This window comes from Heloderma suspectum, chromosome 2 (genome assembly GCF_057233095.1).
Source record: "Heloderma suspectum isolate Gila_16-S chromosome 2, 16-S_ref, whole genome shotgun sequence".
Taxonomy (NCBI): Eukaryota; Metazoa; Chordata; class Lepidosauria; order Squamata; family Helodermatidae; genus Heloderma; species Heloderma suspectum.
In genome coordinates, this window is record NC_139459.1 from 62342200 (window position 1) to 62354533 (window position 12334).

The 12334-nt window shown below is 38.6% G+C and overlaps 1 protein-coding gene across 12 annotated transcripts in view; it reads right to left on the reverse strand.

Annotated features, from left to right (window-relative positions):
• The window catches only part of MCTP1 (multiple C2 and transmembrane domain containing 1), a 273863-nt gene that overhangs the window by 135940 nt on the left and 125589 nt on the right, over nucleotides 1–12334 (reverse strand). For all 12 annotated transcript variants that reach the window (XR_014787670.1, XR_014787671.1, XR_014787672.1 and 9 more), the window contains 2 exons: nucleotides 10038–10224; nucleotides 5490–5583 (listed from right to left, as the gene is read on the reverse strand). Coding sequence is in view for 9 of the 12 variants with exons in the window: in XM_084833774.1 (XP_084689900.1) it covers nucleotides 5490–5583; nucleotides 10038–10224 (281 nt within the window). In the remaining 3 variants the exon portion in view is untranslated. The remainder of the gene's footprint in view (nucleotides 1–5489; nucleotides 5584–10037; nucleotides 10225–12334) is intronic.

A 12334-nucleotide genomic window follows, 5' to 3' on the forward strand; every position in this document is an offset into this window, starting at 1 on the left:
GCACTCCTCTTGTGAGTGCAGAGTACGGGGCTGTTCTGGGCTGGCTCCGAGGCAGCACGGAAGTCAGGGGAGGTTGGTTCCTGGAAAACCAGATGTCCTATGGCCGTCTAGCCGCTGTCTAGCGGCCACAGGATTGCTCCCTAAGACTCAAGGAAGGCTTCCTGAAATAACAATGTTTTTAGGAGGTGCCAAAAGCAACATAACATTGGCATCGGCCTGACCTCCAAAGCCAGGGAATTCTATAGGATGGGGGCCACCACACTGAAGGCTCTTTTCCTGGTGGACTCCAATCGGGCCATGGGTCCATGTGGAACCACCAAGAACATGACCTCTGATGACCTCACTGACTGGGCAGGTTGGTAAGGGAGAAGGCGCTTTCTCAGGTATCCTGGTCACAAGTTGTTTATAGCTTTGTACACTAGTTCTAGAACCTTAAACTTGGCCCGGTAGTGAATAGAAGCCAGTGTAGTTCCCTCAGCAAAGGAGTTGCATGCTGAAAAGGGGCAGCTCCTGATAACAGACAAGCTGCTGCATTGTGCACTAACTCTAGCTTCTGGACCAGCCTTAAGGGCAGCCCCACATAAAGCGTATTGCAGTAATCCAGTCTTGAGGTTACTGATGCCTGTACCACTGTGGCCAACCTTTCCCTGTCCAGGAGAGGCTGTAGCTGGCGAACCAGCTGAAGCTGGTAAAAGGCACTCCGAGGTGCAGCGGCCAGTTGGGCCTCCAGCGACAATGATGGATCTAGGAGTACCCCCAGACTACAAACCTGATCTTTGAAAGTGAGTGCAACCCCATCCAGAACAGGCAATAAGCCTATCTCCCAGACTTGGGAACCACTCACCCACAGGGCTTCCATCTTGCTAGGATTCAGCTTCAGTTTATTGGCCCTCATCCAGCCCATTACTGAGTCTAGGCACTGATCCAGGACTTACACAGCCTCTCCTGATACAGATGTCACAGGGAGATAGAGCTGCATGTCATCAGCATACTGATGGTATTTGGCTCCAAATCCCCTAATGACCTCTCCCAGCAGCTTCCTATGGTTGTTAAACAACACTGAAGATAAGATGGTACCACGCGGAACCCCATAGCTCAATTGCCAAAGGGGCCAAGGAATAGTCACCCAGTGTTACTCTCTGAAATTGGCCCCGTAGGTAGGACTGGAATTACTGTAACACAGTGCTTCCAATATCCATCCATGGAGTTGATCCAGGAGGATACCATGGTTGATGGTATCAAAAGCCAATGAGAAGTCAAGCAGAATTAACAGGGTTTTACTCCCCATCCCTATCTCGATAAAGGTCATCCATCAGGGTGACCAAGGCTGATTCAGTCCCATAACCAGATTGAAACCCAGACTGGAATGGGTCTAGATAATCAGTATCCTCCAAGTATGCCTATATGTTTTATGGAAAGAATAATTGCTTGTTTTGGTTGTAATATGGTGGTAGGGGTGGTGTTACTCACACAAAGATTTAATGGGTGTTTATTTAGAAAAGAGAATTACAACAACAAAAAATACATTTCTGAGGCCTTTTTTTAATGCATTGTATGATTGACTGCCACTGAAAAGGTTAATAGCACAATCCTATACATATCTACTCAGCTGTCAGTCCTGTTGAGTACCATGGGGCCTACTCCCAGATAAATGGGTACAGGACTGCAGCCTACAGAACTTCCCACCCATCCCTCATGCTTAATGGCAGAATATTATGGACTTTAAGAATTAAACCTAAGGTGATCAATTTTTACTTACTCCTTTTTTCATATTCAGGAATTGAATAGGAGGCAGTATTCTAGCCTAAAGGAAAATGACGCAGCCAAACTAGTACTTTGTAGATAAGTTTTTTAGTTCTTAGAAATACAAAACAGCTTTATCCGTGTTTAACTTGTGTGAAAAGGGTAAGCATGGTGAAAGGGGTAATAGGACCAAGCGTTTAGCACCTCTCTGGAAGTTACCCCTCTGCTCCCGCCGCCACTGTCACCATGTTCAGAATAAGTTGTGAAGCAGGGAACTTCCTGTACCTGACTATGCAGGGTTCTAAATCATGCAAGAAGGCCCCTTTCCGTATGGTTATCCTATTCACATGAGTGATGTGTGAGCAGGGCTAATAAAAGAAATGTATTAATAAGCTGTTTTTCAACACAATCCTAAACATATTTACTCTGAAAACCCACTGATTTCAATAGGACTTAATTGTATGTAAGTAAATATAGGATCGTAGCCTAATTCATATGCAGAACTGTTTTATTTGCTATTATGGGCCAACATTTATTTATTTGAGTGTTCATGTCTTTGCACTCATTTATATCAGTCTATTACATCGACAATGGCCTAGTTCTCATACAACAATTGTATCGGTTGGTTTTATGGTATTTTATCATGTTTCTATCTTATAAACTTATTTGGAATTTTTTAAAATGAAAAGTGGTAAAGAAATCTGAAATAAATAAATAATAACCCAGCATTTAAAAAATTCTTGATTCTCATGAACGAGGTAGGGTGCTGGTAGAGGGATGGAAGGCTCATGGTTTGTTTAGCCACTCCCGCTTGCAGTGGCAGCGATCAGGCAGCATGCACCAGCATTCTGCCTAGTTCATGAGAACCAAGAATTAGAAGATTTCTGGAGTACTGAAGCATGTGAAATGGACCAGAGTGAATAGGACTATTTGCAATAAATTAAATACAACAAGAGGAAGCATTAAAACTGTGTCAGACTCAACACATGCAGTTGTAAGCAATGAAACCAATCTAGTAATAAAAAATAATTTACACCCAATTTCTTCTAAGCATTGTTCAAACTTGAACTTGGAAGCAGACAAATATCTTCCCACTGGTTTCCACCTCATGAAAGCAAAACATGAAGCAAAATCTTAAAACAGCACTATTTTCTGCGTATGTCTGGGGAACATGTAAGGTAAAGTGTGGATATTATTTGTCAAATAACTAGATTTAAATGTGTATCATTAACAAATAGTGTTGCTGGTCGTTCTGTGAATAAATACATTACTCAAATATACTTCCCAAAATTTTGCAACCAGCACAGATGACATATTGCTCAGGAAAAGACCAGGTATGAATAAGGTCAGATTAAATTATTCCATTGCCCCATGAACTACACAAACATAAACACACACACATGCTTACTCTCTCTAGACCTCATTGGATTTTAAGGTCAAAGGAATCTTTAGAATTTTTTCTCCAGGCACCTGCAGAGAAGATATGGCATTCTTTGCTCCACATTTTTATTGTTTTCAAAAATGAGAAAATACTCTCTTTTTAGAACTTCTACAGAAAATTTGATCATCATTACACACGCAGCCATTGGGAATATAATATCTTACACAATTAATACGTTTTCCTAAAGACAAACTGCATAGGCAATATCCAATACTGTTGCTGGGCTCCTTCTGTGTAAGCAGGACCCAGTGCTTGCGCAACAGAAAGCTAACGGTTCAAAAAGCAGCCCCAGATACAAGCAGAAACACTTGTTCCCAGATCAGGACAGGTAAGCAGAGCTTCCGTCTGAAAGCTCTGCTGACCTGCCCTGTTCCAGAAATGAGTATTTCTGCTCATTTCTGGTTGCTTTTTTAACCATTAGCTCCTTGTTGCACTAGCAGTGGGTCCTGCTGGTACATGGGCTGGCTTGGATACTGCCCTATATGTTTATGTTTCAAAGAAGCAATATGCAACATAATCTTAAGCATATTTACTTAGAAGTTGAGGCCACACAGGCCTTAGTCTTAAGGAAATACACATATGACTGCTGCCTATGTCAGATATCTTTACACAGTAAGAGATCTTCACATAAATGGTGTCTTCTTAGACTGTCATTTCATTCAGCCTCTACAAATAGCAGAGTATATGTGGGTACAGCCTCAACTATAATACATCTGTGAAGTAAAATTCTAGTTATAAAAGGACTATTTTCCACATTTATCAATGTGGTCATCCCATTATCAATAGAAATATAAAATCGAAACTTTTTGAAATAGACAATTCATCCTAATCCAAATTGCCTACCATGGGCAGCTGGAGACTCTTGCACATGCATAACAGCTTGTTCCACAGGTACAAACATATATTGTATCAAGCTGTGTAGATAATACCAGGTTGGGAAAATGGACCAACTACTCAGACTACAAATGACCAAGTGGACAATTGCAGCACACTATCCTCTTCTTCAGTCAGTAACAGAAGATTCTGTGCATCCACTCGCAGATACAAATGACTGTTTATTGAAATGAACTCTATCCCACTTTTCTGCACCAAAGGCAGCTCACAATACAACTACACAGATTCAAAATACAAGAGGCGGTATCCAGTTAACCTCTCCCCCCAATGCAATGGCTTCTGTCAGTGGAATGGCAATTCCCCATTTTCTCTGCAGCTCCCCACACTCAGTTTCTGCTCTTGAGAGTTCAGGGATCCTCTGGAGCAAATTTTGGAGGAGCTCAGGGATTGCAGGGGGGCGGGGAGTCCCACTGCATGAGCAGCAATGTAGTTCACCCGAAGTCATAAAGACAAACCAACAAACAAAAAGCAGCTGTTAAATCATGATGGAGGACAAATTAAGAGAATGCTCACAGGAATATAAAGTGGAAATTGCTGCACAAGGAACTACCACACTTCAGATAAAGTCATCAGGCACCCAATGAAGACATGTCTACCTCTGATGGGTGTGCCTACTTTCTGAAGCTTAAGAGCCCAGAACCTGTTATATGCAGCATTTTTGGCAAGCAGGCATCTCTGGATCAGGGCACACAGACCCAAAATATACGCTGCTTGCAACTTTAGAAGATATGGTTTGATGGCACATGATGCAGCAACCATGCTTAACTTAAGGAGGTCTGGGCATTATCAACACCTGGAAGGAAGACTACCTGGGTACCCCATATATGCCACCTTGAATTCCATGGTAGAATGGTAGCATATAAATGTAATAAAATCAATACAGCGACACGCATGATGATAATATCCACACTGCTTACATAAATATATGGCATATTCAGAGGGACATCTATCACAAAAACACTAATTTCAAGCAGTATTTCAAGTCCTCCTTTGCTTTTCTATTTTTTAGAAAGACTACTTTAGACTAACATGTGAACTTGTCATATCACAAACCAATGACAACTTTATCTTGTAAACTACTTAATTCAGTTTTGTTTGATCATTCTGTATCTGTTGTAGCCCACTGAGAATGGTGCCTCACAACATGAAGCTTGTGAGGCACTGTGATGCATTGTTTTACCCTTTCAATACATATCTTCAGTAAAGTCTACCAGAAGGTTCTGGGCTGTCTAAAGCCCAGACAGGTTTGTTTGCAAAGTGGTTTTAAGAAACTACAGAATTCATTATTTGCAAAAACCATAGCAAACTTAAATTTTATATCTTTGTCCTCACTGCTGATTTTGTAAGAGGACGTACACTGCAAAAGCTTCAATAGCATACTTGTTGCCACAAAAATTGAAACAGTTCTTGCCTGTAACATCAGCTGCCATCAAACCTTCTGCTCTGATGACCTTCACCTGGAGAAATCCCACATCCTTTATGTTATGAAACATCCGTACTAGACTCTAAAACACATATACAAAATTATAAAATTAGATCGAGGTTGCAAAGAGAGGAAAAATAGGCAAAGAGTATTCCCTCTTCTCCCATTCAGATTCTATAGTGGTCTAATTGATTATTCTTAAATTAGACATTTTGATTGCCTATCAATATGGATTTTAAGGGTGCAATCCTATGTGCGTTTAGACAGAAAAAAGCCCTACAACTCCCAGCATCCCCCAGTCAGCCACTGCACTCTAACAGTTCTAATTCACCACACTTATCTTTCAGCTTCATGTTGGTACATTATTTATTCCAAATATATCAATATTTAATTGGAATGAACAGTGCACCAAAATGATACTGAAAGAGTATGCCCAGGTCACAATGCATCAAAATATATTTCTGAGTACTATAAATCAGAAATACATCCTAGATTTAAATTGCAAGTATATACTGAAAGTTTTAGGGAGCATCTTGAACAAGACTATAGCAGACTGTGTATATCCACACCAGCTTCTAAAGGAAGTCTCTATCTTTTCAAGCCCTTCCTGATGTCTTGACAAAATATCAGTAATTCATTCAACAACTTATCCTGAACCTAAAAATGCATACAAGAAGGAAAAAAAGGAATACCTTTCCCCACAAAGTATCACACTTGTACAGTTTATGCACATCATCATTATGCTCAGTTTCTTGTAAGTTTCTAGTATAAAACTATATTAGAAACTCAATAAAGTCATATAATCAATCGTTCAGCATTCTTGCACATACAATTAGATGTTTTATAACAAAGTGGTCTTTCAAAATAAGGCATGTATTAAAACACAAAAGAAGTAACAGGAAGACAGAAATAGCAGTAACTCTAAACATTTTAGTGGTTTAAGGCTCATTAACAAAGACAATTGGGTTTTAATAGAATTACAAATTTGTTTTCCTTTCTACTATGTTGATGCTTGATGGATAATTATTAGTAGTGCCCTAGAAAAAATGGAACATTTTCTGTTTGAAACGTCAACTACTAAAGTGTTAAACAAACATTTTTACCAATAAGAGGCAGATGCAAAGCCCACAATATAAATCCCCTAAGACGCTTATTGTGAACAGAGAAGATCTGACCTTGGTATACTGAGCTGTGGTGGTGCAGTTATATGATACATCAATTTTCGAATATAAATGCATTTATATCTACCATGTTCTATAGAAACACAAGCTATTTATTACAAAGATTAACTTTTAATTTCTTAATATTTGCCCATCTGAAATTTGTTTAATCATACGATCAAGCTTAAACAAAGTAATTTTACACTCTATTTATATGATTTGAAACTGCCTTGTTCTGGAAGATATGTTATAGATAGCACCAGAATCAGATGTTTGCTGGTAGCATGTCATTTGTTGCAATTCTCAACAAGATTTGGTGGCTTTTTATCAAAGCTACTATCTTAATTCACATATTTCCAGTTCTTATACTATGTAAAACAAGGAGGGCAGGCATAGAGAAATTAAATGTTAGTTTTGTTGATTTTGAAACTATAGTTAGATCACATTTCCTATAAGATAAAACAAAAGCACAAGTTGATTTTTTTTTCCCACACACATACCACGCACACAAAAAGGCATTGCAGTATTTCACTTGTTACTATTTGTCAGGGCTATGTGGGGTAATTATAGTTTGAACTTTTAGATTCAGCTAGTCAGCTGATTTAGAGCAATTTACTGCACATTCTGACAATCTGGGCCAGTGACATACTACAGAATATTATTGTAGGATTTTGTGAAAAGCAAATGACTTTAATACATTACTTGATAACATGCAACTTAAAGTAATGATTTATCAGCCGATTGTCAGCCTTCTTATTTATGATTATTGTTGAAGGCCTCAAAACTCGGATAGTATTGAGGCCTGAAATTTCCATAGCAGAGAAATCTATGATTTGCTGAGAGTCCTTTCAGCCCTCAATAGATGGGAAAAGATTGAAATGCTCTGGAGATGAGTCCTCTTTATTTTTTTAATGAAAGGCTGTATAATATATTTTCTGTATGGCTGCAGCAGCTGTCAGGGAGAGCATCTCAGTTCAGCTCTATTATGGGAGAACCAATACCCCATCCTATGGCATTGAGATACACTGAGGGGCCAGTACTGATTGACAGCTTGTCACCATGACGTCTTATTCCATCTCTGTTATGGAGAAAATTAATGTCACACCACCAGCCTTATGACTCGCTGTCATTTTAGAACTGCTCACCTTTTATCAATGCTCTAAATAACATTTCAAGCCCATCGTCTCACGGTGGACAATCCGGTCAAGGGACATTAAATCGGATGACTGTGAAATGTCATAATAAAAATGGAATGCTAACAACTTCTTCACTAAACTAGCTCCTCTGGTTTTTAAACCGTGACAAGGGGGAGCAGGGGTTCAGCATACCCGTTTTGAAAAGGTCATACAATCTCTCTCTTGGTCTGCTACCCATTATGCCCCCCCACCCCCGGAATTAATCTTTTCATACAACAGTGATAAAATAATGGTTCAAACAGTAATGCCTGTTTAATTTGTAGAACTCTGATGTTCAGCTACAAATGGTTAAATGACAATAACAGAGTCATTTTCTAAGACTATTTGATCTGATATCAATGTCAGCTTATTTACTGTTTTCTGTCTCAAGAATAGGTGCAAAGTGCATTTTTAACTGGAAAAGACTCTTTAGGAAAGGTTTAAAAGTAAAAATATATTAAATAATGCTAATAAAATGAATCTTGTAGATGTACAGTAATTGCTCACTATTCACTATATATTCCAAAGGGTACAGCAGCACAAACACTGAAAATAAATCAGGGAGCAGTATACAGAAATTATATGAGTTCCACAAATACAATGTTCATGATATTTATGCTGTCATTCTATAGCTATATATGGGTCATGTTAGTGAACCAAGTAATTTAATTTGTAGGTAAAGACTCCAATGTCTGACATAACCACAGAGATAAACCCATGCTTTCTCCATGTCAGACTTTTTCTTTTAAAGGATACTCCTCTTTTCCTATTGATAATATTGCTTATACCGATTATACAATTTGAGGGTGGGGGCAGGGAATGGCACAAGGTACAAAAAAGTCACAATTTACTGGATATTTCTGTAATGTTATAAAATTATCAGAATAGCCAGTATCACTTACTTCATATTAACCCAATAACCCAGAAAAAAATATAATTCTCTCTACTTGGTATCAAAATGTGTATCACTACAATTAATCCATCAGCAATGCATTATACCTATTAAGATCTAGTCTGACAGAACAGACTGTCTAGGTTGATACCAAAATCTGAAATAATACTTGTAATTATTAGTTTTCAGACATAGTACATAATATCTTAGCTCTCAGTTGGTTTAGGAAATATAATATTTAGCCTGGCTAAGTCACCTCTATTAAACTGTGTTTATGATAACACTATTGGTGTATGATTTGTACAAGCACTAGCAGACAGCTGATTTAGTGGAGATAGGTAGAGTAAATTTGCTGAAGCCCACATCCTGCTAATCTGTTTGAAGAATATTGTACAGCATTAGCACTGGCGCTTCATGTTATCTGCAGAGCCTGATAAGGTACATCTTTATTAAATTCAGTTATTGAAAGGATGTCAGCCAGGGAATAGGAATATTTTAAAATAAAAAAAATTAAAGAGCCCTTTGTTAGTCAGAGCTTGGCTTAATGGCAGAGTGTCTAGAGAAGCCTTCTAAACACCTGGCACCACTGTACAATAAAAGCTTTGTAATTTTAGGTGGAAATAGCTTTTCTTCTTTATTCTTTGTATGTAGTAAGTCAGTTTTGGTGAGTTCAGTATTACTAAATGCTGGAGTAAGAGCTCCCCTTGCTGTTGGTTTACTAAAACTACACAGTAGCATACACAATATGAGGATGCTGGGAAATAAAATAATTGATTTTCAAAATATTCAATGCAGAATTTTAAAATTTAGTATCATTATTATATTGGAACAAGAAACACCTATGTTCTTCTGCATCTAGGGAGGATAAAGTTCTCTTAACATTCTAAAAAATGGCAAAGTTGGTTTATGTATTATTGAACTCTTAAGCTACATTACTCACTACTGGAAAAAATCAGTAGAATACCTTGATAATCATGGCATTAAATTAATTTTTCATTTGTGAACGGCAATAAAGTAAAATCACATAGTGACTGAAGTTGAAATGTATTGAGTAACAAGAGCTAATAAAGTAATATTTAGCACAATGAACTAGAGCCCTTCGAAACAGAATCTAGGCATTAGTTATGGATATCAAGCTAGCTAATGCAAGGCTGCAGTACTAAATCAACATTCTGAAATCAACAACTTGAATGGCTTTTAGTACTAGTAAGCTAACTCTCCATTCATTGCTGAATGTTCTTATTTGATATTTCACTGTTTCTCATACTGTAATCCCACAGTGTAAGAGCAAGAGAAAGGCACTACATACATATCTCTTTAGTAATTCTTCCTGTTCCTTCGGGTCCTCCAAGGCATTGATTGAGAGGTCAGAGATGCTCACTGTAGCTGAGGCGGTCAAGGTGACCAGCAGCACCAGATAGCCTTCCCCTTCCTCCAGAGGCAACTCCAGCTTATGAGTTTGCTCTTTACTCAGGGTTGACAGGTCAACCTGGCACCTAGAAACAAATGTTTTTGATTAGCATGTAGCTTTCTTTACAAGAGCAGTGTGGAATGCCATGTACTCAGCTGTGCAAAGCATAAATAATTGAAGGTGGCCCTCCCAGTCTTTAGAAGCCACTCTTTCCAGTTTCAGCTCTTTTGCCATTAATTTTGTCATAGAAACATGGCACAGCTATTTAATTAATTTAATTAATTCATATATTATAGAATTATATAGCTACTTTTGCAGCTGAGAATGCTTAGAAAGCACAATACTAGAACTGAGGTGTGTTTTCACTACTCGTTTGAATTTAAAGAAATCACTCTCATAAGTAGGGATGTCACTGAGATCCATTAACACTGGGTTCAGAATACAAGTTTATCCAGCTCGTAATCCTCTACTGCATAGTAACACCATTTATTCCTATTTTATTTCTCCAGATGGGTCATAATTCAAATTGGTGCACCTCCCTCCTTGGTGCTGTAGTATTCCAGGCACCAGGAGAGTTAGGAATGCAAGCAGGCACGCAGATCTCCACAGAAACTGCCAGTGCCTGGTAAGTGGAAAGGGAAGAAGGCAGGCTACTTTTTGGGCTCCAGATAACAGTACTGAATGCACAACACGTTCTGAATTTGGAACTGGGCTTGGGGAAAAAACAGAGCAGTTTTCTGTTTTGGGGAGGGGGAAGATTGGTTTACTGAGCCCATTTCCAAATTAAACCGAGGAAAGTTGACCCATCAGTATTCTCAAGTATTGTAGAACAATTACAGTGACTTGGGAGTTCTCTTGTAGAACTAGGAGAGTTTCCTTGTGGAACTCTTTAAAAATCTCCTCTGAGGGCCAAATGAGATGTTACTATTATTGTGTGGTTAGCAAGCATTCCTGAGTTTGTTTGTTTTTATTAGTATTTAGCATGCAGGGGAAGGTAATTTTCATTGGAACTTCTGTGAACAGGGAAGGGAGGTTTAACTCTTCCCACGTCGTCCATAATTCAAAAGAAATCCCCCTCCCATGCAGCAATTGGTGCTAGGGAAAAAAGTACCATTGGCATCAATGGGAGCTTTTAATTTTCCAACAGTGATTGCTGCGCCTTGGGAATTTTTGTCAGGATTGTGGCTGTGGAAGGAAGGGTTAAATCTCACTTCCCAAAATGCTGGGATCCCAATGAATGAAATATTAGAACTATAAAAATTCCCAGTGTGGTCACTAACCATGTAATAAAAGTAACATTTAGTTTGGCCCTGAAAGGGCTATTCTTTTTAACTGTAAGCATAAAAACAATTGTCTCTACATATTAATTGGCAAAGACTTCTGCTCACCAGCAATGGATTAATCATTATGTTAATTATTTTACAGGGAAGGGTCAAAGGCAAGTTGGCACACCTGCTGTGGTACAGAGTGCCTTAGTGCAACTGCTGAGGTAGAGGAAAACACAAAACATGTTAGACAAATCAGCACAGGATCATCATGTCTTTAAACCAAGCAGACATGCAAGTGTGGGGCAGGGGAACAGACCTTAATAATAAAAGCCAACATAAAAACTTGGAAATACAATAGGCATCCATTAAAATGAGATATCAAAAATTCCTGATCTAGCCCTATGGGAGAATATACAGCTGTTAATTTTAACTCTTTAATTTTTTCCCCAAGAGAATCTGGAAGACATTAACGGTGTAATTCACAATCCAAAGTCGTCTCCACTTATTTTAGAATCATAGCAGGATTGGCCGAAGACATTTTGCTGCCTGAGGTTGCTGCCTCTCCTCCCCACCTCCCACGCACCAGTCAAAGTGCCTATCTTCCCAGTCTGGTCAAGTTATTTTGGCGCCTGGGGCAGAAAATCCCATGAGAGCTTTTTCCCAACCATGACAGTGGAAATACAATAGTGAGAGATTAAATAACTAACAATTCGCTGTTCTTTCATGACACCCAAAATCAGGTGCTTGAAGAAGCTGCCTCACTCTGCCTAACGGTATGCTTCATAGCCAGACACTTGTACACAACAATTCACATGAACTGTCATCAAATATAGTTCAACAGAAAAATTGAATTATTCTGCTGTGGTTGGTTAGAATAAAGCATATGTTATTATGTACTGATTTCAATTTTGTTAACCCAATCTATTG